General features: G+C 43.8%; 1 protein-coding gene across 1 annotated transcript in view; it reads left to right on the top strand.

The window, feature by feature from the left end:
• Positions 1-27,013, top strand: part of LOXHD1 (lipoxygenase homology PLAT domains 1) — a 140,747-nt gene that overhangs the window by 90,351 nt on the left and 23,383 nt on the right. Inside the window, exons 29-34 of the mRNA XM_086480188.1 lie at positions 3-212; positions 1,625-1,748; positions 6,398-6,606; positions 11,358-11,543; positions 15,074-15,201; positions 20,323-20,440. Coding sequence (XP_086336314.1) covers positions 3-212; positions 1,625-1,748; positions 6,398-6,606; positions 11,358-11,543; positions 15,074-15,201; positions 20,323-20,440 — 975 coding nt within the window. The remainder of the gene's footprint in view (positions 1-2; positions 213-1,624; positions 1,749-6,397; positions 6,607-11,357; positions 11,544-15,073; positions 15,202-20,322; positions 20,441-27,013) is intronic.

Raw genomic sequence — 27,013 nt, 5'->3', positions numbered from 1 at the left:
AGGAGGATACGTTTACTCTACAGGCTGTGGACCTTGGCATTTTGTACAAGATCAAGATTCGTCATGACAATAGCATGTTCAGTCCTGACTGGTTCCTGGAAAAAGTAGAGATCCTGGATGAAACCACAGAGGAATCATTCGTTTTCCTGTGTGAGCGCTGGCTGTCTAAAAAGAAAGAGGACAAAAAGATAGAACGTACGCTTTATGAACAGGTACAGCCCAAAGCTGTGATCCCAACCCGCTGCTACTAATCAAAATAAAATGATCGAATATCTGGGTGAAGTCCAAGACCGCTCGTTAGGGACTTAGTTTTTTTTTGGCTTGCCTAAAAGAACTCATGATTTTCAGACAAGGACTGAAAGTATGGCCACTCTCAGTCCCGTTATCACTAGCTCTGCAATCTGCAGTTTCAACAGAAAAATCAAGGTGTTTAAGTGAAACTCTTCAGCTGAGAGTCAAAGCACATTGCTGATGCACAGTAGAGTATATTTCCCTGCAGCCCTGCTTGCTGTGCCCACAAAGTAGGTTGGTTATGCGTCCCCACTATTCAAAGTCCTCCACTAAATCATTGGGTCCTTTGACTTCACCCTCACTGAACTGGAAGGGTTTATCCTTTCAGCTCCTTCTTCCACCACTGCCAGACATAAGCAGTCTGGTCTGTTTTCTACCACTCAAAGCACCAAATGTTTCTTACTGAAATGCCCTTTCTAGTCGCACACTCTCTGTTGCTTCATTAGGCTAACATAGCTAATTGGAATTCGAGGTACATGTGCTAATTAAAATTAGCAAACAAGATTAATAGACTGCTCTTGCTTCTATACAGTGAGACATAATAAAGCAGCTGATTATAAGTCCATTGTATTTAAGGAGTCCACTTTGCAAAATACAGTGACATTTTAATTGACAGTTACCACTAAAATTACCATCAATAAAATTGGGCAGATTCATCCTGAATACAACAGAATGGATGTAAGAAGAGTTACACCATAGATGAGTATTGCCATATGCTCCCTCATAAAACTGCAGCAGACAATGCTATGAATTCTTGTGGTCACACTTACCCCATTGCTCTTATCAGTTCATAATGAGGAAAAGCTAATCCCCTTTTTTTTTTAATTACGTGACTGTGTGGTAAGAGCCTCATATTTATTGGAGAATGACACTGCACACATCTGCAGCAATTCTTCAAATACAATAGATGTTTCATATCGTTCAGCTTTGCAGCACTCTCCCTTTTACATTCTTTGACCTGTATCAGGTACTCTGACACCACAGTGTGTGCCTTGATAAGCAAATCTGGCACCGTTCCATCCACCTAAATTTTCTGTGGCTGTTGCTCACAGAGGTAGCAGGGAAGGAGTCACAACACACCATTAAAGTCTGCTAGGTCCATTATATTTTCTTTTATTATAATACACATCCAAAATGGCCTGTCAAAGTTACCAATGAAGTAAATTAATGACCTGCAGTAAGTTACAAGTCTCATCCATTTGAGCTACACTGAGCAAAAAGATACCTGGGGAGCTACAGGGTTTTCTTCTCGCGTTTTTGGAGGCACATGGGAACAGCTGACAACACTTGAGCACTCAACCTCATTACCCTTCTGTATGTGCATTCCAACTAGAGCTATGAAGGCGAGCGAAACAGCCTGGATGGCTCATCTCTCAGCCTGTCGAGCCAGGATAGCAATGCAAACCTGAAGGAGAAGAAAAAATCCCACTTGGTCAAGGCAGCAGAAGAAGGATCACGTGAGTGAGCACCATGTTTGATTGCATATATGCGTGGGTTATTGGCTTTCAGAGCTTTAGACACTGCCTTCATCCTGGTGAAGACTGCTTTGGGAAAGGCTGGATCAGTGCTTGTCTTTCAGTGTTTGTTGCTTTTCCTAAAGATCTCTGGCCCTAACAACGGAATGCCATGAAGTTCACATCAACTTCAGTGTTTCCAACCCTCTTCTTACTCTCCTGTGGAATTCTATGATGCTGTAGGTTGTCAGAATTTCCTTCTCCATTGCCGGCAGATGTAAGTTCTCCAAACAGTGTGGTGCTTTGGACAGTGTGATGACATCGTTAGGTAGGTGGTTATTCAAGGGTAGGCTGCTTTCTGTCATGGTGAGGTAAAATGCACAGGGGATTTCTATGGACAACTGCAATAACAAACCACGTCCCTTAGATGCCTGAAGTTAGATGAGCCCATACACACCACCAAATGTGGAAAAGGAGCTGGTCAACAACATCCATAGAGCCTTTTCAGGAAGAAACCTGCTGACCTGAAGAATCATAGTCCCTCTTCCTCCTCCTCCAGCACCAACTTCATTGCAGACAGCACTTCAGAAGTGGGGAGAAGTGGCACTACCCTCTGAACAGTGGGATCTGATAGAGTTAGGGGAAAAATGTATGCAAGTTTTGTATAATTTCGTCTGAAGTGTCCTTCAAAGGATCCAAAGCTCTTTACAGTGACAGGGACAGTTGGCAAGTGAGACATGTTATCACTGGAAGAGCCTTCCTTGGATTATCAGAGGCTTTTTTCCACAGGATTCATTGAAGTAGGTCTTGTTGCTGATATCAGCTTTTTTTCCCCTCCTATATCTCTTTGACCTACTCAAGATTATATTTCGTGTAGCATATTAGATCTGAATTACAAAAGGTGGCTTTGAATTTCTTGAGACCTTATGTGCCACGTTTAAGCTATCTCTCATTTTCATGATCAGGCTAGTAGTGCCTCATCACTGAGGATGTTCTTTTAATATGAATTTAAATGTGATTTATTTTAGAACCCTTCAGGTTTTTTCCTTACAACACATAACTGCATCACGTAAGCTGCTGGGTTGGGAGGGGAGTAGGATACAGGGAGCTGAGCAAGAGCACTGATAAGTCTCTTGACTCTCAGAAAACGATTTTTGACTAAGAGTGCTCAGATGAGTGTGTTCTTTTCTAGAAGGTGTTGTGTCTTGCAACTGGGCAGAGGAGGAGGGTCTGCAAGCACTGTTGCAGAAAGACAGGGAGTCCGTGAACTCTAGACTGAGTTTTCTGCTCAAACAAGGGATGGAAACAGTTGGTGGCTCTAGTGTAGAGTTTCATCTTTAGGCTCTGGTTCCTGAGACAAGGCAAAGCTGATTATAAAAGAAAAATCGCTTTCTGGATTATATCTTATAAAAAGCAAAACATGCCAGACTGTCTGCAAAGGCCAGCTTTTGTGTAGGAAGGCTAGTCTTGCTCAGCTGCCTGCAGTAGGAAGTGGGAAAGTTGAGCAGGTTTTCTATCTGTCCTGGCTGTGAAGGAAGCCTGGTAGATCAGCGTCCATCAGCTGAAGTTGACCTTTGTGGAAAACTTCCCCTGTCCATTGATATTGCTTTATAAGTTCTTTACCACATAGGCCTTTTTCTCTGTATTTGTATACCTTTTGGTTAACCACCTCTGTGTTCCAGGACAATGATCTATCAGCTAAATTGGAGCTATGGTTTGTTGTCATCCTACATTGGGTCTTTTAGCTTCAGATAAGATTTTAGAGGCATGGTTGAGATGTTGTGTTGTGACAAGTAACTGGGCAGCAGCTGAGTCACAGTTAGTCTTTATATGTGCTGTTAGTCCATAGCAAATGCAAAGTAATTAAACTTATCTTAAACTTCCATGGTAAGCCAAGTGTAGAATGATGTAATTTGGCTTAGTAATTTAAGGTAAGTTTCACTGACATGGTCCAAAGAAACTCACACAAACAGTTACTGCAGCGCAGCTGATGCCCAGTAGCTTGTTGCGATGCGATACCTGGGTTGCACGTTCCACGCCTTTAAGTTGGGAAGCAGACATAATGCTGCACATTACTTAACCTGGTCTGCAACCCATGTGTCTTGGGGCAACCCTTCTTTTGTAATCCCATATTGTGCTTAAACGAGAAATGAGTGATTCTCATGCTCCTTCTGATATTACTCTGTGGTGAGACAATGGATAACATCTGCCATGTTGGCATTCCACGTAGTTTCGCAAATAATGGGTAAAACATCAGCATCTCCCACAGGAACCCGTCTCCAGCAGAGCTAGGATAGTTCCCATCATCCTCATTGTGCCAGGGTGGTCTTTCTTGCCTGAGTCCTGGAGCTTGTCATCACCGCTATCTCTGTTGCAGTGACATGGCCTCATTAAGGAAACTGCGTCTTGAAGGAATGTCAGATAAGATGGGCTATGTGAGCCAGACAGCCACCTCCTGAGCTGGATAAACAGCCAGTTGTTAATTAGTTGATTAGGGGAAGTGGTATTGGGAGTTGCCTGGGAAAGGGAGTGACAATTTGAGCAGCCCAGTTCTGACTCTTTCATACTCAAGATGGTGAATACCTTTGAGGGGCGGGAGGTGATGTGAGGATGGAGCACACAGAAAGGTCCTGTTGACTAGGAACCTGCTTGGATCTGAAGTGGGAACCCTGTTCCATGCTGGACAGTAGTGCTGGAGATGTGGTGATCTACATCCCTAGTGAAACCCAACCCCCTGTTGGGTTTTTGAGGGGACTGTTTGAGGGGGACATATGTCCTCAAACAGCCTGAGCTCTGCGTAGGGACCCAAGGAAGCATGGGGCAAAGGGAGATGGGCTGGAGCACATGTGTGGTGTCCTGCCACATACCTCAGGTTTTCTCTTCTCCCATGTTTGAAGAAGTAGAACTATGGAGTCCCAGAGAAAGAGGGAGACAATGGAGAGGGGAGATAACAAATTAAAGGATCGTGCTTTTAGTTTTTAAAGGAAAGAAGGGCCAACAATGTTTCATGCTATCTGGTGGGAAACTGCTCTATGTCTCTGTATCCATTATTTAAAGTGGGAAACAATAAAAATTTCTTACAGTTCTCATTTTTTGTATCAGTGTTTCCAATACTTTGGCTTGAGGATGCAACATCAGTTGGAAATACTTATAGTTCTGTGAACTTAGTCTGTCACAGGAAAACAGGGTAAAAACTGTATAAAAGAAAATTTTGTCCATACTCAAAACATAATTTATTTAAAAAAGGAGTCTGGAGCTGTTCTAAACATGACCCCTCAATGTATTCTTATAAAATCTGTCTTGCCTACAGCTAAACCCTTTCTCCTGCTAATACCAGCTGGCTCCAACGGTTATTTTTCTGAAGAGTACATTGTGTATTGTTACGCTGATACGCACACTGAAATGTAAATCATACCATAAAGGGGAGAATAAGTCTTGCCTAATCAGGAGTTTGTTTTGTGTGTGTACACAAAATCCTCAAACTGGATCTGAATGAATCTGTTTAGGTTCTCCTCTGTCCAGAGCTAAGAACAGACTTGGTCAGCAAGAATTCATGCCTTCCCTGATATTGCACACATATGCCGAGCTTGACCTTAAGTTTTTAGTACAACCCCCACACCAAAAATGTTGTTAGTCATCATAAAGAAAAATTAGATGTCAATCCCAGATGATTTCAAAGCCAACCAAGTTTTTTGTCAATGTTTATAAACATTTTTTTTGAAATCAGAAAGGCAATGATGAAGCCAGGCTGAATTTTGAGTCTGTGATGAGGCAAGTTTCGGAGCCCCAAGTCTTGTCAGAACGGTTTGAACAGCCCTGCACAAGTGTTCTGAGAAATCAAACGAATATTCAGCGTCTAATTCTGTGCTGCCTGCTTGGCTTACCCAAATGAGCTTTTGGAAAGCACTTGAAAAGCAGTCTGGCACTTCCTCCCTTTCAACAGCTGAAGTGAAATTTCTGAAAACCACAGAAAAACCTGCTAAGTTCCAAGCCTTGGCCTGAAGCTTTTTCCCCTAACCAATATTATTACGCGATGTATAAAATTATTGAGTGCCTACCTTCAACACAAGGATTATTTATAGTTTGCCCGGATTTGCAAAGGGATGCTGAAACCCTGAGCTGCCCCATAGATCACAGCAATCCTTGAAAGAAGCACAAAGGAGAACATTTGCAGTTGTACTGGGACATTCAGTCAGTGACGGTTTACCTTGGAGTCAACAAAGATTTATTTGCCTTTATTGAACGGTGAGCATAAGATCTCTTTGGGCTAGCAGCCTGTTTAAGATTTAGGTGCTTGGTCTCATCTTCAGGAAGGTCTCGTGGCTTAAATAAGGATTAAAGCCCTCTGCTGTTCTGTTATCTATTAGGGAGAAATCTGGACTTATAAACTGCTTGCAGCCAGTAGGGTTGTCTGGGGAAATTAACCCTTGCAGAATTCAGTCCCAAGTGTGTATGGGAAAGTAGTCTCCCATGCACATTTGTAGCCCAGCGCATCATGGTGTTATCCCTTCTCTGAATGAGTTCGATGGGGTGTGAACTTATGTAGCATGCATAGCTGCTCCCTCCGATGGGTTGACTCCCCGATTGTCTGAGGTCTCATGTCAATGCTTATGTGGTGGGTTTTCTGATGACTGAACCTCTGTTTCTTGCAGTGATCCCGTACCACATCACCATCACGACGGGCACAGAATACGACTCCAGCACTGACAGCCGAGTGTACATCATCATCATGGGTCCCCAGAAAGTTCAGACGGAGAGGCTGTGGCTGGATCTCCCAGAAGGAAAAGACGAGTTTGCTGATGGCTCCGTAGAGAAGTTCTCTGTTTGGGGCCTAGATGTGGGGGAGATCAAAAAAGTGGAGGTACTTCATGAATGCAATGCAAATACCGTAGGCATATGAGATATGTGGCCAAAGAAAGCACACGTTCCTGTTATTCTTAACAGTGAAGGAAAGGCACTTGGGCCTAAAAAGAATGTAAACAGGGATGCGTTAATGAGATTTCAACGTGCCTGAACCTGAAAATAAGTACAGTTTACAACTCACAAAACCAAGATCCTTGGGAGGCAGAAGATAATTTTGAATTATGAGGAAGTTGTAACATGTCCCAGTTTTGTCCCATCTGTGGAACTGATTTCTCTTAGTCAAGCCCTGTTATTGATAGATGCAGTAAGGTTTTCCAGGATGCAGTCTCTATCAGTCTTTTTCCTAGCTGATTTTTACACTGCTTCCAGTCGGGTTTCACAAATTGTGCCTGCAGTCAGAAACACATCTCGTATAATTTTCTAGCTAAACATGAAAATTGTTTTTGCAGCTTGGAGGACCCAGGCTTAGAGAAGAAAATTAATCATCATTCATAAGTAACACACACAAACAGATTTCACTACAAGAGCCATTTTTTTCTGCTATGGCTCAGGGAGACAGAATTTGCATAGACTTTCCATCACTGAGCTTAAAGTTCACATGAATCTTCCAGTGCATTTGTGTACATGATTTGTGTTTCATATGGCAGTTCCACCTTCTGAAAGCCTGCTTCAGCGCTCAAGAGCTGAAACTCACAGCATCTGAGGACTTTAAGAGCGTGTTTAATTTCATTTTTACCCCACACCTGTGTTACAGTAAACCTACCTGTTGATGCGCATGCTTGTGTATTTGGAGGGAGACGAGTGAAAGAAATACAAAGAGAGAAATACTAACTAAGTAAAAAATCTTTGCAGTTGTATGTCTCGTTGTAGCAGCCGATGATAGACTGAAGCACTTCCATTAGCTTGCATTCAAGCAATGAATTCTGGCACTTTACAAAGTCTCCATACTAGATTTGACTTTATTATCAAGCCATTTTCTTAATGCACTCCAAGTGCCTTGTTATCATGAGTATTAGTGGCACTTTCTATCTAGCCTGTCTCTAGGTCAAACTTTGAAAGTAAAGCAAGTGCATAAATCCTTCTCTTCCAGACTGTGTGCACATGAAAACAGCCATGGGCTGGGTCAGAGAAGGAGGAAAATGCTGGTATAACCCCTCAGTGTCAGAGAGACAGAGGGAGCTGGGTGAAGAAGGAAATAGAAATGGACATTGAAAAAGAGACAGTGAGTAGGGTGAGGAAGGGATAGAGAACAGGAGAAAGTAGGAGCAGGCGTTTAGAAATAGGCAGAAGCAACGAAAAAAGTAATTTGAAAAGGGTTATAAACGGGAAAGAAGATAAAAGATTGCAAATGAAATGCAGAGAGCTAGAAAAAGAGATAACATATAGCTTTCAAGCTGCATGATGGTCTTCTGCACTCTTTCACCCCCATCCACGGTGATCTCACCAGTCTGCTGCCTCACCTCTTGCTCATTTTTCCCTTTCAGTTTGTAACCCCCCAGCTCGTGGCTGGAGGAGCCATCTGCTCCTGGGCTTCTGCCTTCCTTCATGCAGTGCCCTCTGCTTGGAAGGTCTCTTGTTGTTGATTCACGTCCCAGCGATGACACTTATGTGCCACTCTGCCATGGTTGCCATGGAATCAGTCCATATTTTCCTTGTAGAAAATTGCAGTGTTCAGGGCCATTGCAGAAAATTGCTAGTTATCTACTTGGGAAAAGTGAGGAACAGTTCGTTCTCAGATTTGGTATTTGGCTGCTTCTAGAAGAAGGCAAGAATTTCTGACTATGAGTTACCATTTGAAAACAGCAGAGCATGGGGATTAACTTTCCAGAAGCCCTCTGTATAACCCAGGCAGGAGACTGCAGGATTTAGTAGGATCGTTAGATGCGCAGTGTGATGCCACTTCTAGTTTGGTATTATCCTCTTGCTGCAAATATACTCTACTGAAAGCAGAAACAGTGGAACATCAAGTAATTTGAAAGGTGCCTATTTATACCTGTCTTGTAAGCCTACAGATATAATATTTACTAGTGTGCTTTAATAGACATGCTGACATGAAAACAAATAATACAAGTTATTTGGTATAGACACTTTATACTGTGTTCTTAAAACAAATTTTAATATTTCTTCTCCTAATGAACAAAAGTATCTCTGTTCCTAGACTGCTGTTGCTGCAGAGAGACACAGGTATGTCCAGAAGAGTCCTGCACTGGTCTGCATTCTGCATTTCTAGACCATTCTGGCTTGGAGCCTTTCTCCATCACAAGCACAGAGTAAAGCCAAGGACATACACATGTCACAAGTCCGGTCCCTCGCTGAGTAGGGACCTGATCCTGGAAGACACTCAGGTCTCTCCAGTATTCTCTGCACCTTCCAGAATAAGCAGGAAATCCCCCCTCCCCCCCCCCCCCCTTTTTTTTTTTTTGCATCTTTTTCTTCTGTCTACCACTTGAATTCTCTCCCACTTTCCCCCTGTTGTTGCATATAGTTCCTATGTGATTGTGAGCTGCTCAGTGCAAATTGTGCATCTTAGTCTTGGTGACGCAAAGTACTCAACAGTCCCTCAAGGATAGTAGGAGTGAGTTACAAAGGTTTTCACACAGCCCAAGGATCTACCTGCCTTTGAAATTCTGTCATTCTCACTTAGTTCAAACATCTCAGCCCAAACAACTTGTCATGATATTGGTATGTATGTCCAGGCTGTGCTGCTGGTGTGGCCATGGCCTTGGATAACTCACTGTATTGGCATGGTCTATCTAAAGATTTGCTTGGAATTGGAAGACAAATCCTGGTGTTCTGCTCTAAAAGCCCAGCCATAAGGAAGGCTCAGCACTGGATGAATTTGTCCGAGACTTTACAACATTGTTCTTGGAGCCCTTGGGCATCTGCTTGTGTGCAGGTTCTCCAAGGCAGCTGGAAGTGCAGGATGTTTCCTTCTGGCCAGTCAGTGATACCAAAGGAGTTAAAAGTTGCTGTGAAAATCTGGTACCTAGCAATGTCTTGGAGTGACACTTTAGGAAGGGGCTGTAATGAACCCAAAAGAGCAGCAGACTTTAACGGACTTATTCAGATTTTCCCCCCAGTTGCTTTGTCCCTGCTTCACTGCAGAGCCATTGCCCTGAACTTTCCCTTCTGCCTCATCTGTGCCATCCTGCACCAGGCCTTGAGAGGCTGTGTGTAGAGTCTCAGAGGGGCTTTGGGTCTGGGGAAGGGCAGACAAACTGACAGAGAGCGAATGGAAAGGCGAGTATTATATTCCCGTTCACCACACATCCCAGGAATCTGAGAAATAATGCATGCATTGCAGACGTCAGTTTCCCTAGTGGTTAACTCTAATTTCTGCAGCTGCACAGACGTTAGTGTAGTGATAATACTCCTAACAGCAGTGATGGCTGAGACAGTCAGATAAAAAAGATCACTTATGTTTTTGGAAAAAAAAAAAAAAAAGACACCACAGATATATCACCCTAGATTAACTTGTTATTAAAAATTATTTTCTGAGCAATCCTAAATATCCTAATAATTTTAAAACAAACAAAAAAAAAAAATCAAGAGCCGAGGACCTAATTTTCCTAGTTACAACACGAACAACACTTGCTCTGAAAATGATGAACTGTAGGTAACGCTTTTACCCAACCTTTTATGTACAGATTGCTCATTAGAATCACTGGCTGCCTGAATTTTGTACATCAGCTGGGATACATAATTATGCTTCTAAGTCTGTCCCGGGATGAGTTGCTCATGTTCTTTAAGAGGGACATATGCAGTTTCTTGGAGAAATTTGCACATCAACATCCTTTTGCTGCTAATATACCTGTAGGAACACTGCTCATTGCTCTTTATGGCACTTGCCAGACTCTGCTTCAGGTGGACTTTAACTTTCCTAACCTCATCCCTGCACACTTAGGCAGTGTCTCTGTATTTCTCCAGGTCCTCTGTCCCTGCTGCCACCTCTAGTACTCTTCCTGTTTCCATTTAAGTCTTGTCAGGAGCCTCTTGTTCATCCACGTAGGCTTCCTGCCACTCTTGTGTGGCTTCCTACTCTCCAGGATGGACCATTCTTGAGCTCAGAGGAGGTGGTCCTTGAAAATCAAGCAGCTACAGACGTTAAGCTCCATCTGTTGGCTCATATACAAACATGAAGCTTTTGCTGTTTGGGGAGATTGGAAGCAGAGAAACAGCCTGATACGTACAGTTGACTTCGTTGTGGTTTTGTGGGGGAAGGAGTGCTTGAATAACGCATGTGGGTGTTTGCCTAGCTGCATCTTTCATCTTGGCTATGAAGCTTTGAATAGTCACTTCTAAGTGTGGCTACAGCAGTGGAAAGGGTTGGAAAGATGGAGAAGCAGGTCTGCAGAAATCAGGAAGCTAGCAGGTAGAGGTCAATGGAGCAGAGGTACAGTAGCAAGAGAGTGGGTATGTTTTTGTGTAAGTCAGAGCAGCCTACCTATTTCACATTCCCTTTGCTTGCTTTTAGAACTGGCAGTGTTCTGCCTTCCCTCAAGTGCAGCAGCAGATGACCTGAGCGTCCTTGGCCGCATCAGCTACCACGTACACTGATGTCTTGCCTGTTGGGCAGCAATGGCACAAACTATATCACAGCTCGCTCCGTTCCACTGTTGAATTGTTTGTGTGATGGTGCATGTGGTCAACACTCTTAGTCCTCCCTCACTGGATAAAACACCCAATCAGGGTCTCTCCTCTGAAGTAATCCCCTTTAATCTGCACATATTTTCTCGCTGGCTCTCACAGGTGGGGCATGATGGTGCTACTCCTGAGAGCTGCTGGCTGGTGGAAGAGCTCACCATCGTTGTGCCCACCAAAGGCGTCATGTATAACTTCGTCTGTAAGTGCTGGCTGGCCAGAGACAAAGGTGATGGACTCACCTCACGAATCCTCAACATCCTGGATGCAGACTGTGTTAACGTTGGCCTCAAGGTAAGCTCTAGGCTCATTCTGTATCTTTAGCTGTTGCACACACCTGTGCTGATACAGGTCGCGTGTCAGCAGTTCTCACACTTTTGACTTCTGCAGAAAGTTTCTTTGTTGTTTCTTTAGCAAAACCTTTAGAAATGGTTCAGCCTCGTTGCCACTGAGACCTCTGTTTAGTAATGTTGGCTGGATGCAGCTGTGGCATAGGCAGAAGGACAGAGCAGATAGGACACAGTTCAGCAGCGTGTCCTCATTTTGTCACCACACCTGGAGCACCCACTGCATCATCTCGTACCCACAGAGTGGGAGCAGCTGCAAGGTGAACACCTTGGTGTAGTCTAACTCCATCGTTCTTTCTTTGAGGAGATCCTTCTAACTCATCAGAGTAGTGGAGATATTTTAATCTCTGCATAGTGTGCCTACGCATCAGCTTTTCTAATACAGGATAGGGAAACTGAATTCAGTTAGAAACTAATAATAATTGGAAGTTGCTGAAACATGAAGACATTTGTAAGCTTGATCTTTGAAATGAATAACTGATTAAAATTGAATAAGCAATGAAAAAACTATGTAGTCTTTTCATCCATATATATGAAATTTGAAGTAATATGTGCTATGCCGTATTTCAACCAAGTACATATTGGAAAGCTGAGCTATGCTCATTTTGGACGTAAGATTTATCACGGAAATAACAGTCTGGATGAATGGAACAATAATACTGTGTTTAATACCTGTATGGCAATTTAAAATCTCTATATATGTGTTTCTATTTACAGTGAGGTTACACTTTCATAGTACATCAATTATTCTTTATGCTGCTCTTGATTCCTAAGCTAAAGATATTCTCCTGAAATATTTTTTTCCCCAGACACACAAAAGCGTGGTGACATTTTTAGTATCTGTGAAGGATTCAACAACTCAATGCAGGTTTTGGTGGTAGAATTGACCTAAAAGGGAAAAAAATATCCCTCAGACTGCATACCAAGGTTAAAACCTAATCTCTTAAAAACTTCCCATCAGTTGTTTAGTTGCCCTGATAAGGTTTCCAAACTCCTATCTGTGAGCTGATGTCTTGCCAGTAGATTGAAGTGGATGTTAATGAAGACTTATGTTCAGTCCTCCTTTAGAAGCCCGATCCTGAATATTTATTTTCATAAGCATGCCAGTAACAGATACATCTAACTAAATTTTTTTTTGTATGATGTTGGGCCAGAAGCTTGCAGAAAGGTTTGAAGGAGATCAGGGGAGAAGCCTGAGACACGAAATTAGAAGTGTGCGTTTGACTTTCTGATCAGTCTCCTAGTTGAGGGAATTGGGACTTTTCCCTTGTAAATAGCTGTAGTTAGAAACTGAGTCTCTTTTTTTTTTTTTTCCCTTTAGAGTTCTGTTGTGTTAACAGTGAGAATGTGAAGTTTGCCTGTCAGAACCCTCTCAGGGACTTTCACTGGAGCAGTTTCTCAAAGTTGCAAATATACCTAATTTATTAAGGCGACAGACATAACAGGTGCAGAATTGCCATTGACAAATGCACTTCCTGCAATAGTGCTAATGTACTATGATAATGCCGGCCAAGTTTTCCTGGGTATTCTTCATCAGGGGTGAAGGAGAGGAGCAGTTCTTACCAAGAAGGCGTCCCTAGCTTGGGTGGAGGAAGAGAAGCACAGCCCATCGACTGTCTCTTCTAAACCTTCAGTCCCTTTCTCCCAATTTTTACCCTTTATTATCCTCTTTTTATTCTCTAAATCTCTGTTTCCCCTCCATGGGTTACGTATAGCATGATTTAGACAGTGAGTTGAGTAACATAGTCACGTATGTATAGCATGATCTCTATAATTCTCATTAACATAAGCAGGAGTGTTAACTGTAATATTAATTTTCTAGATAATCAAGGAAAGGTTTCACTCCAGGGCACCGTAGCCTTCAAAGTTTTGTGCTGGAACTGCTTTTCTGCTTCATTCCTCACTCTTTAGCCAAACCAGAGCTGTCCTGCCACCACAAGTCTCCCTCTTTCAGCTATTATCTCCCCTCAAAAAGTTTGTGGAAATGAGAAGCAGATACCAGCATTCTTAACCTTTTGCTGCTTTTTGCCACATGACCAAGTTGCTCGGCTCTTGTCCTTGCTCTATCTAGGGCATGATAAACTTGTTTCTTTACTTTGCTTAGGTTGAACCTTATAAGCCTAGCCTTTCACCACAAGTTCAAAGAAGACTAATAATGTTTAATGTCTTTAGGAAAGTTAATGGGTTTTGTTTTGCTTTTGCTTGACTCTTGCACAGCCATACGTACCCATTTCCATTTAATTTTCTTCTTGCCTAGATATTCCCTCTTTGTGCTTTAAATTGAGTGTTTGCCTTCCCATACATAGAGAAACTAGTCAAAGTCCACCAGTCATTAAAAACCTTTAATGCATTGGTAAAAGAGTTTTTGTTCTACCTATAGCAAATATGATGCTTTGCTATGATTTAAAATGTGTGTGGATGAACACATGATGGACAGGTTACTCAGGACTGAACAAGCCTGAGAAACAATTTTTCCATGACATTATTCCTTTGCACTGTTTATTCATGTGGCAATTGCAATTCAGGCCAATAAAACTTGCCTAGCAGTGCACTATTTGAAACATGTTTTGCTGGGACTGTTTCTTGATATTCTTCCACTTCTTAAATCCAGAGGTCTTGTTACCATAGGTACAACCTTGAAAGCACCTAAGAGGCCTAGAAGTCTTAATGCCACTGACAGCCACTGGGACTTGCACTTTTGAAACATTTTATTCTGAGTCTTATTATTCACATGTCAGGAGAAAAGAATCAAGCTCGGCTAATGAGATGAAAATGATGCAAAACATCTTTTCACAAATTGGCATACCTTTAATGTACGAGATCTGGGAACACCGTGCGTTCGGTGCAGCAGCGTGCATCCCGCTGGGAAATAGGATAGCTGCATTTTTCTGCTGTAGAGAGCATTCAGATGTATAGACTCGAAAATTATTAGCGATGTTGGACCAGATTGCCCAGATGGACACCAAACACTTGGGGGAAATATTCTGCAGTCAAGGGAAAGAAACCAATGTGATTTGGGGAGCTGTTTTCTTAAAACTGGCAAAAGTTAGGTGTAGTACAGAGGTCTGGAGCACTGGGAGGTGTCCAGGAGAAGATGCCAGTAGCAGAGGGTTGGAGACCCATCTGCTGACATGAGGGTTGTGAATCCTATGGAGAAGCATTTTACCAGGTCTTCATCGCTCCCCAAGCACATGGTTGTCAAAATGAATGTGTCTCTCTCTGAGTGTATCTAGGCTGAGAAAATCTGCAGGAAAAGTCATAGATGATACAAAGAGGAAGGTCCTGTAGCAAGTTGCAATCTCTAACTTCACCTCTGAGAACCATGGTGTGGAGCAAAGCCAGGAAGCCATGTTGTAACCATTTCGGGCAAAGAACTAGATCTCCTGCAGAACCTGTCTAGCCTTTTGCCCAGGCTTTTGCGTGTGTGAAGGGCAGTGGTTCAAATGAGACCTTCTGATTGTTTCAAATCCTCACCAGATACTCTATGAAGTCACGGTTGTGACTGGCGACATTGAAAGCGGCGGTACTGACGCCAGCATTTTCATGACTGTCTTTGGATCCAATGGGAACACTGAGGAGATGCAGCTGGAAAAAGATGGACACAGGTACAGTAACTTTGTCATTTTTGCTGGTTAGCAGTGTAGAGATAACAGACTCTAGTGTCAAGCCAAGAAGCACTTGCAGCTTTGATCTTGTTCCCACAAAGATAAACTCCCATTGACCTTACAGATTCAGAAATGGGCCCCTTGTAAGTGTTATTATAATGTATTTAGCAGAGAAGAGGAAAGGAAAGCACTGTGTAACCAGGGAAACCATCCTTTGTCATTTGTAGAAGTTTAGTTTAACCTGTTCCTCAGTGTCTTTAGAGATAAGCGTTGTGAAGAAAAATACAAATTGTGAAGTCCTGCATTGGGTCCAAGAGGAACTGTGGATATTGCATGAAACCACAGGTGCAATTTCTGCAAAACTAATCTTTTGTGGAAAAATAGGTCATTTAATTTAAACTTTATTTAGTGGGCATGTATGAATAACTGTGTAATGAAACAAAGACAAACCAACATGCACACACCTGCCTTGGGAAGCACCTGTGACGAGAAGGTGCCGACTCTCCTCTATCTGCTACTCCGATTTGCTGAGCTGGCCATATGTCAGCCAGCTTGGTCCAGAAGCCATGTGACAGATGCCAGGGCCTGAGCTGGTAAGCTGAGGGCCCTGCTGAGAAGTGGGCATCTTCAGATGCTCAGGCTCTGTGCCACGCTAATATCACCACGTGATTTTGGAACAGGAGCTGGTTTGTCTGCAGCTGGTGTGGAAGGAACATGCAATGGCATCTGCCTGCCCAGATGTGGCTGTACAGCGCAGAGAGATGGAAGTGGGCTGTGAGGTGTGTGGGGTGCTCTGCTGCGTGCTCTGATTTTACTAAAAAGGCAAAATCTCATGTTTTCTTCAGCAGAAACAGCTGACAAACACCGTAACCCTAGTTTGATGCCAGCACTCCTGTAAGCCAAAAAACCCCACATGCCGCCGAGCCATTTCCTAACGCTTTCCTGTTCCTTTCTGGTACCTCCCTCGGTACAGAAAGTTTTGGCATGGCACTAACCATCTTTTAGAGACAGGCTTCATCAGGCTTAAATTTAGTTAATTGATTACCTCTGATCTTAATCAGCAAAGCATCTACAGAACATCAGGAGGGCTGGAGCATTTGTCCATATGATTCGAGCTCAGCTTGCTGAGGTGATGCTGGACCTTTCCCCCAAGCCTCCTGGTGATGCAGTGCCTCCACCGCAGCTTTGCGTATCACACATGGGCTGGATAATTGAAGATAAGGCTCCCTGCGCCGGGTGTTTGCTCAGGGGATGTTTTACTTGCAGCTGTCATAGCAGAGTGGGTGTCTGGGCTAGTGCATCCAGCTAAGCTTGAAACCTTCCTGTGTTTAGTTAGAAACAAGCACAAGCCTTGTTTGCTCTGAAAGAAATGTAGCAGAGGTGCCACTGACTGAAATCTCTGTGAGAAACACAGCTGAATCATGCAGAAAACCATACCTTTTGGCCCTGTGGTCCCCATCACAGAGAGACATCCGACGCTTGAAGCAATGCACCTAGGTTACCAGTGTGTCTATCAGTGACAGCCCCCTTCCAAGACTCCAGGCAATCCCAATCTGATCTGTCTTCCATTACTTTAATCCAAATATTCAATTCTAGTAGATGGGAAAATCATAGAATCACAGAATGGTTTGGGTTGGAAGGGACATTAAAGGCCATCTAGGTCCAACGCCCTGTCATGAGCAGGGACACTTCCCACCAGACCAGGTTGCTCCAAGCCCCATCCAACCTGGCCTTGAGCACTGCCGGGGAGGGGGCAGCCACAGCTGCTCTGGGCAACCTGTGCCAGGGCCTCACCACCCTCACAGGGAAGCATTTCTTCCTAATATCTAATCTAAATCTCCCTCCTTTCAGTTTGAAACCATTACTCCTCATCCCATCACTACACTCCCTGGTAAACAGTCCCTCCCCACCTTTCCTGTAGGCTCCCTTCAGGTACTGGAAGGCCGCTCTAAGGTCTCCCCGGAGCCTTCTCTTCTCCAGGCTGAACACCCCCAACTCTCTCAGCCTGTCCTCACAGGGGAGCTGCTCCAGCCCCCTGAGCATCTTCGAGTCCCTTCTGTGGACCCGCTAGAGCAGCTCCATGTCTTTCTTATTCTGGGGGCCCCAGAGGTGGATGCAGTACACCAGGTCTCACCAGAATGGAGTAGAGGTGCAGGATCACCTCCCTCGACCTGCTGACCACACCGCTCTTGATGCAGCCCAGGATACAGTTGACTTTCTGGGCTGCAAGGACACTGCTGGGTCATCTTGAGTTTTCATCCACCAGTACCTCAAAGGCCATCCCAAATGGACTATGACTGTTCATATACAAAAGCTAAGCAGACTTTACACCAAGGTACGTAAACAAAAAAAATCTCTAAAAAGGGACCAAGACATCTCCAGCCCCTCAAGAGAGAGATTGCAGTTTTGCTCCACCTGGCCAGACAAGTGATATCCCTAAACTATGTGGCCTATAAAAAACCATCACATTTTGCCTACCTCTCTGATATGAGGACATGAAAATGCAATAAAGGAGAGCCACAGAGTTCATGTGTTATTAGTTGCTTGGGTTGCCTGTGCTGGTAGAAGGTCTGCAAAAGGTGTTGAAAACTCATTGGGGCTGTCTAAAGAAGGACATGTAAAACACAGCTATTAATATGTTGATTTCCCCAGGATGCTGTGCTGTTCTTTGGGGATGTGCTGGCACATCTCTGCTAGCTTTAGGCACTCTGTATCACACCTCCAATTGTACAGAGCTCTTGTCATCTCATTAGCACCCTCTGCACCCTCTGCAGAGGACATGCATGTCCCAAATACACGCAGTACCTGTCTCCACATCACTCCCACCAGTCTTCATCCAGCTGTTAACAACACAGTCTTCCTCAGCTCTTGTTTCACACGGAAATCTTGACAGCCTTTGAACCATCGGTGAGGGATGGGTGAGAGCCACTGCAACCAAATGGTAGAAGGCACTTCACCTTTATTGGGGCCATCCAGTGCCAATTCACCCACAGCAGTTTAGTGCATTACCAAGAAATGTCTGTATAACCTGCTGCAGGTTTAAGGCAATTTTAGCTACATTACCGTTATTGCCAAGACCTCTGGGCAATAGAAATATTTATAAGTGCAGGCATGGGTAGGAAAGCTTAATGAAATCCCTCAGATAAATGCTTCAGTGTCCTGGAAAAGGAATAGCGTCTGTCAGCTTGTCTGGGTACTCCTTTTATTTTTGATTTTTTTCAGGCTTGTGTTCATGTTCATAAAAATTAGGGATAGAAAAGAGCTCTTGGGTCACCCAGTCTGACACTTTAGCAATTGTTTCCCTCTAGTACAATGACTTTGTGGAAGTACCAGGTGAGTATCAGCCTTACAAACTGTAAACAGAATGTTTACTGAAGATAAATAATTGTTTATTTTGCTAACAGACTGTTTAGCTTAGAGTGGCTCAGTCCGGAAAGGAGCAGAGTGAGAGACTTCTATGAAGGTTTGTAGGTAATAGCGATTGTAATGAAAACTGATCATAGGTTCATGGGATAATTCAGGCTGGAAGGCTCACAACTTTTTCTTAAATAGAAGTGGAAATCAATCCAGCCCAGGCACAAAAGCACATTCTCTTTCACAGACTGAGACAGGCTGTCTTGGTATCCGGTACCACAGAAAGACAAATAACAAGAGAGGGGAGTTTTTCAGAGAGCAGACATAACCCTTAATAACTAGAAATGGACTGGGACCAAAATGCCCTGCCCAAATGCCTCTGGGAGCACAGGAAAAGCAATGCCTGGACGAAAACTGAAAGGCTCAAGCCAATCCTTATTGCTAACATCTGCAGCTATGCAGGCTCAGATAATGGTGTGAGGATAATCACATTCATGCCGCAGGGTGTAATCTGAACAGAGGTTGGTAAAGAAATGCTTTTTTCTCTGTATCCTGGCACTACACAGCTATAGGAGGCTGAGTACATTGCACGAATGAGACATCATCATTATGGGTTGTCTACATCATGGTAGTGCCCACAGTTTGCAGAGCCCTCTCGAAACCTCTCAGCAGACTTGGGTAACTCACTCACAAGGAGAAGTTTGCACGAAGGAGGAACCTGAACAGCAGAGTGGTCATGGTGGTGCTTGGTAGGCTCCCTGGATTTGGCTGCCTTTGTACTTAGCAAGGGTTGGATTTCCATCTCCAAGCCCACAGAGGGTCTGCCAGAGTATTTTGGGGGCAAACCTAGAAGATACACTTGCTCTAACAGGGTAATACTGAGCCTGAGGCAGCACCTCAACTGGAGCAAGGCTTTCTTCTTAACGTCATTGACACTAAGAGGGAAGTAAGGTAGCTGCGGTCCTACCCGGTGTAATACCTTCTTCAAGAAGCATGTGTTAGCTGGTTTTCCCCTTTTCCTGCTTTCTGCTGACTGCTGTGGATGAGCAGTTCCTACACATCCTGATGCCTATATACAGCAGCCAAGCATAGGGTAAGATCTTTCATGAAGTATTACTCTAACCCACCCTGGTTCTTAGCAAAGACAGAGCTAGTTTGCAAATCTAGGTCCCCCAGATTCAGGATGGGACTGCAGGATGGTCAGTTTTGGTTCCTTTCTAACGCAATTTGCCTGCGCTTACGAAACTTAGGCTTTGGGCTCTGACTTGCAATCAGGTTGCCGTATTTAGCCGAGCTGCAGCAACTGTCTGTCACCGCAGCGAATGCAAAGTTATGATGTGCTGCGTCTTAGCAAAAGGAGATTAAGCAAAATTGCTTTGCCTTCTAGCTGGGATGGGCTAAGAGCAGGCACGTGGGCAGATGCCAGGAGGAAGGCGATGTGCAGAAACCTGACTGTGAGTCGCTATTGTTCTGGTTACAAACAGTGATAATGTATGGTACAGGCTGCCTGGAATGGATCCAGGTGCCTCATATGGGCTTGATTTTCCAGAGGAGGAGGAATCCCTGTCAAATCTGCGCTGAGGTGTCTTGCCAAAAACACAGTACCTGGTGATTGCAGGACAGGAATGTTCAAGTCCGACGAAGTGCACCCACAAACTTTTAATTTGAGACCATCAGCAAGGTGTGGGTTGCAGCACGGACAGGGGATTGAGACACAGCGATGCTGTAAAGCAGTAGGAAACTTCCTCGGTCTTTCAATCCCTGCAGGTTTGAGCGAGGCCAAGAGGACAGTTTCATTATGGAGATCGCTGATATCGCACCCCTGAGGAAGATGAGGATCCGGACGGATGGGAAGGGGACTCGCCCACACTGGTTCCTGGAAAGGGTAATGCACTTACCACCGCGCGTCTCACTGCAACCTGCTTGTGTTGAAGCCCCTCGGCCCTTGAGAAAGAGGAAAAAGGCAACGAGTGGCTCCCTTTTATTAATTTCCTCTTTCCATTTGGTTTCTCCTGTTTTTTTCTTTTTCTTGCAGGAATTGAGTCAAAAAAGAAGAGAGCAAGGGCAAAAGCTGTGCTGCAAAGCTTTAGCACAGTCTCTGCTGTTAGATCTCACTCTCCCTCACCATAAAAGAGCCTTGGCTTGCCACCCAGGGCACCTGCAGTATTTTCTGGCCCCCAGGATGTACCCTCAGCTCCTGCAGACCCCTGCCGGCTCTGAGCCCATGGGAGAGTGGCTCTCCCTCTGCCAGGCAGGGACAGCTAGCGTGGGCCTGGGCTGGGTGGGACATCTCCAAATAATCCATCCTTCAAGGTGAAGCATCCCATGTCTCCCCTTCCCTTCTTCCTCTAGCACACAGACAGATTTCTTTCTTTTCTGGTTTCATACAATTAAGGTGTCATTTTCTTCTTGCATTTTGAATAGAGCATGCAAAAATGGCTCCCACTGCTTCTGTTTAATGTGTTTTTCCCTAGTATCCTATCTTGCAAAAAGCACAGTTTCTTGCCTTTCTTCTCTACCAAGCCACCAGCTCCTTGTAAAGATCACTTACATTTGGACAGCTAAATGTAGTTTGCTTGTTATGGGGTCTCTACGATTTTATTTCTAAGATGGAGTGATGTGCTGATTCCACACCGTCAGATGTCATTAAAGAGAAGCACATCTCTGCCATGTTTATTAGCCTGCTTTCTCTTGAGTAGCTATCCTACTGGATTTCTGTATCTTGACTTTTTTATGAGACTAGGTTAAGACACGATAGCTTAACCCACGGTCAAATAGAACAGAGCACGATTTTTTTGCGGGTCCTTTGTCCTTTTCAACTAGTCTGAAGCTGTCCTTCTTTTTGACATAAATAATGTGTTTCTAAACACTGGTCCTAGGTGGCCACCAGTTTCCAGTGAAGTGATGAACTGCTCTTCACCTCCATGAGCATGGTCTAAAAAGCATTTCTGTCATGAAGTAAGTTTTTTACTTGAGCATTACCACTTCTGACTTTTTTCTCATCAACTCTTGTGGAGCTTTCCAAAGCATTAGACCTCCAGAATATATCTCCCAAATAGATGCCACAGACACACAATTTTTGTCTCTGTGCCTAAGGAATAACTCAATCTGTTCTCTGATTTGATTCAGTCATCGTGGTCAAACTCCCTTTGCCAGTTCCCCAACACCTTCCCTTGAGTTTTATAAATCATATTCATATAAAACTAAATCAAATAAAGCTTATTCACCAGAGACATTCCAGATCATGCAGTCATGAATTAGCAGTAGCTCAAAGACAAGGGATGGTGGCATCTTTAGTGTCAGGTAGCACCTTCCCACCTTCCTGTTGCCAGCTCTGTCCAGTCGTTCCAGCACCTGAGCCTGCTGGGCTGTCCTAGCCAAAGAAAGGTTTTCCCAGGGAACTGGGCAAAAAGGACTCTCATTTGGACACATCCAATGGGCCTACAACCCTCTTGTAGCTCTACAGAAGCAATAGGAGGACTATACATGGAACTCTTCGAGACCAGGGTTTTGGAAGCTTCTGAAAATTGTAGCCGTAGTTTCTATTTTTCTTAGAGAAACGAAGCATGGAGGATCTTCTAACTCCAGCGATACGTAGAGAACTTTATTTATTAGTTTTCTTTACCACCTTCCCTGCAAAGGTAAACATGGCATTTGCATTCCCAGGCAGAGAGTGAGGACAGGAGTGCTGTGGAAGAGGGGAGGAAGGATTTGTGTTCTCTGATTTGTATTCCAGCCTTGAAAACTTATGTAGCCTGGTGTGACATGAAAACTGATCTGAGCCCATTTCCATTTCTGTCAAAAGTGCATATTAAAACTGCATAATGAAATACTTGTGGGGGTAGTGCTAAACTCTCAGACAGATGGTTCACAGTTAGTGCTAACTAGCACAGTGAAATGAGAAGCTAGATTAAGCCATCAACCTCGTAATTAACCATTTGTTGCTCCATTTATCTACAGGATATTCTCAGTTTTCTTGTTCTATTAAAATAACAATAAATGATCTTTTTCATTCTCTTTGGTCTTTTTGTAAACTGTTGCAGGTCATAATTTATACTGCTCTTAGACTGCCAGAAATAGAAATGCATAAATACCAATTAAAATGCATGAATTATCAATGATGTTGTACACAGCCAAAAGATTCAATTTACAAGCAGGAAACTAGTCATATTTCTTTTCTGTCTAGATAAAATACATTGAAATTTCATTCAGAATCTCAGTGAAGTAATGAACTTGGTGCCAAAGATTTAAACAGCATCAAAAATGGCAATAAGTTTTAAATGCTGATACCTAATCCTCTAGAGGGAACAAAATTTGATTAGTGATGTGTTGGGCTAGAATTGAAATTATTGATTATTGCTATGCATGGAAAGACACACTGAAAACTCTCTGAAGCTGAGCAAACTTTCTGATCTCATCACTGCTGGGTGAGAGAGAGGGTTTGGATATTTTCCTCTGACCTGATGCTGAATCTCGTGTGTTCCACATCAAGATACCACAACACTGCTCTGTGTTTCTGAAAAATCAGAGAATAGACCCATAGAATCACAGAACAGTTTGGGCTGGAAGGGCCCTTCAGAGGCCATCTAGTGCAACCCCCTGCAGTGAGCAGGGACATCTTCCACTGGATCAGGCTGCTCAGAGCCCCGTCCAGCCTGACCTGGGATGTTCCCAGGGATGGGGCACCCACCACCTCTCTGGGCAACTTGTGCCAGTGGTTCACCACCCTCATTGTGAAAAAATTGTGACTTCTAATTAGGAAACTTATCTAAATGCATGCTTTGAAAACCTCCTTCTGGGATAGCTGGTTCTTCAGTCCACGTGATGATTTCACCTGCTGCCCAGAGCCTTAGATATGAAGTTGAAAAGCTAGAAATAAGAAAGGATGAAAGCTGTCAGACTGAAATAACAGGAATTGTGAGACTGTTGAATTCTGCAGAGTTGCTTCCCTCAGAATTTTAATGTTACTTTGTGCTGTCAAAGTCAGGCAGATAAGAAGCTGCCTTAATGAAGCACTAATTGCATTGCATTCAAAAGTCACAAATAATCCTGAATGTGTGACTCGGTCTTTATTCAGTTCTTTTTTCTTTATATAAAGGAGATTAAAAGAATTTTGAGACAATTCATTATATAGCTGAAGCTGATCGTTTTTCTTTGCAACAGAGCAAAGTCTTTTCCTTTTACAGTCGGAGGGACCCTTTTTTTAAGCAAAGACTAATGACATGCAATAGAACCATAAAAACCTGTGGCTGAGTCTTTAAAGACAAATACCAGGAACTACATATTTTGGTGTCAGTGGTGTGTGAGCCCCTGCAGAGAGTGTTTTACACTGCAGCTGGGAGAAAGTTGGGTAGAGGTAAATCAAATGATTGGGCATGTCAAACCTTTCTGTTAAAGCACACAGCTCGCAATTAATTCCCATTTGCTGGTTTAAAGTTCCTGTCAGGTACAATATTTGCTCAGCAACAAAGCAAATTATCAACATTTTATTCACACACACTGTTCATGCTTTCTTTTCACTGTTTATAGGTGTTTTACAGCCCAGTTAAAATACAAGCATAATTAGTGATAAAGTTTGAGCTAAAAGCACTCAGGATGTCCACGGCAAGTTCTAGGTATCCTAAAAAATAGTTTAGGTGCAATGTAAAGTAGCAGTCTCATTGCCAAGCGGTAGACAATTTTTCTGAGAGGAAGAGACAGAAAATAAAAATAGTTTCAGCTCAGCTCCCTGAGATGACTTTCTTGACCCTCATGATCGAAATCAAAATCCTGCATCATCCTCTGTGTGTGCGACACCCACAAACATCTCCTTGAAGGATGGAATTCATTTTGTGCTATTCCAGTCGTTGAAGAAGCTACGTTTGGCTTTCACCTCTGCCACCAAACTATTTAGTCCTCCTCTGTAGTCAGCAGAGAGAGAGATCTGAGAGAGGGAGAGGTGCCTTGAATGGCCATTTACCAGTCCCCAGGTTGGGTGGGATCCTTGGTGATACCCTGCTCCGACCGCTGACGGTAGGGAAGGCCGACACGATGCGCTTGGGCTGGATGCCCAGAATTTAGGTGGTTCACGCTAGGTAAGATAGGCAACGTACCCATGTTGTGACTGAGCAATCAACAGGTTTCCTGCTGCATCCACGTCCTTTGCTGTGATCTCCCCTCAGCAGACGAAGCTTGTAAAATTAACCTCTTGCTCCTGTCTGCTCCTTTCTTGAGGAGCATCCCAGCATGACAGAGCAGAAAGCTTCTTGTTCTCTCTGGGCTGACGGCTTACATGAAGCTGCATATGGATGAAATCACTCAGCCTGGGTAAGGGGCTGGGGGTGAAAAGAGAGGGCATTTTACTCCGGCGGCTTTAGTAGCGAGACGATTTTTCCCGGACAGCATCTGGAGCGTTGGGCATGGGCTGGTTATCTGTGAAAGGTCTGATCTCTCTGTCTGTGAGTGCACTCCAGCTGGAAACTTTAATCTGCTTCTACCCCCCTCTGCTTTCCTGACGTTTTCCTGCAAGACTTGCTGAGGACATTTTGCTACTAACAGTGTTGCTGTCATTCCTGAGCAGGGCAGAGGTAGAGCTGGCTGAACATTTTCCAGCAAAGAGTTTATGCACCAAGGGGGCAAAAAAGGCATTTTCAGTCCACCTGAGATTACTCACAATACAAATTTGAAAATTTTAGCGCAAGAAATGTTCCTATGTTGGAACCCTAAGAGGATTTAGACGTCGTTCATTCACCCTTGAGAAAGGAGACTTCCTTCTGGTCTGTGCCCCAGCAGAGAGGGCACCAGCTGGGGTGGTGGAGACCTGATTCCTGCTTGGTTCAAAGCAAGGATTTGATTCAACATCTCTTGACGCATAGAGCAGTTCTTTGACCACAAATAGTGCCACTGGCTGTGAATAAGCAGCTTTTTAGAAAAGTGGGACGGCTTCACAGCCCAAAATGTCCTGTACCTCTGGGATGAAGGTGCGGTGTTACAGATCCCTGTTTAGCACCAGGCAGAGAGAAAATCCCAGATGCGTGTCCTACCCACAGAACCGTACAATGCACAAATAGCACAGCTACTGCTTCAGCTTTGGTGTGGCTACTGCCCTCTTTAAAATAATTTTTTATAACCTGAAGCAGTGTTCTTCTTTTGAACTGCTAAAGGCTCTGGCAAAGCTTGGTTGAGGTCAACAGAAGTGCATGGACTGGGGCACATACAGTCTGAGGACAGAATTTGAGCACATTTTATCTCAAGATAAATTTTATAAGTTTCTTAGGCTGATATATGAGAGTGCAGCGGAAGGTCACTAAGATAGTCAAGGGGCTGAAGCACATAGCACACTAGGAAAGGCTGAGGTAAATGGAGTTTTTAAGCCTTGGAAAGAAAAGGCTGAAGGGGAGTCTAATCACAGCCTTCTGCTGCTTAAAGGGAGGTTACGGAGACCATCAATCCAGTCTCTTCTCAGAGGTGAACAGTGAAAAGGCATGAGGCAACGGACACAAGGTACAACAAGAAAAATCCTGATTGGATATAAGGAAAAAACCTCTTCCAAATGAGAGTGGTGCAGCCCTGGGATGGGGACCCAGAGTGCTGGGGGAATCTCCACCCTCGAAGATTTTCAAAACTCAGTCGGACACAGCTTTGCAGTTAGCCATACTTGGAGCAGGAGGTGGGACTAAACACCTCCAGGTGTCCCTTTTAACTCAACATTTTCCATGACTCCATGATTTGTTTCTTCCTAATACCATATCACACTTCTCTGACGTGTCTGGACACATGTTTCCATGGCCTTTGCAGAGAGATGCCTGGCAAGACACTGTTTGCTAATGCACTGCTACACTCAGGTATGGTCTCTGTTTCTGTTAGGTGGTAACACGGACACTAATTTGCAGCCCTGTGTCCTCCCTTCCCTCCAGATCCCCCAGTTCAGTGGAATTTACTGATAGGTTTTTGCTGTAGGCAAGTGTAATGCCTTTCTCACAGTGGATTGATGCTCCACTGAACACATGTTGAACAGGACACATAAAGGTGGGTATTTTATTAGGCATTTGTTGGAGCAGCTCACCAGCTTGTTCTAAATAGATTCCTATTCTGTTCTTACCACCACAGCATCTGAGCTCCCTGCCGTGACACATTAGACAGTGTGACTAATATCTGTTGCATACTGTTTGTTCTGTCACCTTTTCCCAGAGGGGGAAGGGTGTGAAACATTAAGTTTTGCTGGCCTAATTTTATCTTGTGCCTTGCTTTAACTTGTTTGGGTTGGTTTGCATATTGCTACCATGATTGCTGTGTGTTTGCACAGAGGCAGCAGGGGAAAGATATACTGCGTACTTCAAGGAGAGGTGGCGAGGTTTTTAACAACTCTCTGTTACTTATTCTTTGGCGTGAATTCCATACTGGTTTCCAGGAAAGGTCTGACTCTCTTAGAGATGAGCCTTTGTCCATAACTTACATCAGAGGAGCGAATTTCTTCTTA

This window comes from Leptosomus discolor, chromosome Z (assembly GCF_034619465.1).
Source record: "Leptosomus discolor isolate bLepDis1 chromosome Z, bLepDis1.hap2, whole genome shotgun sequence".
Taxonomy (NCBI): domain Eukaryota; kingdom Metazoa; phylum Chordata; class Aves; order Leptosomiformes; family Leptosomidae; genus Leptosomus; species Leptosomus discolor.
The sequence above is the reverse complement of the archived record's forward strand: the minus strand, read 5'-3'. Positions and strand labels throughout refer to the sequence as shown.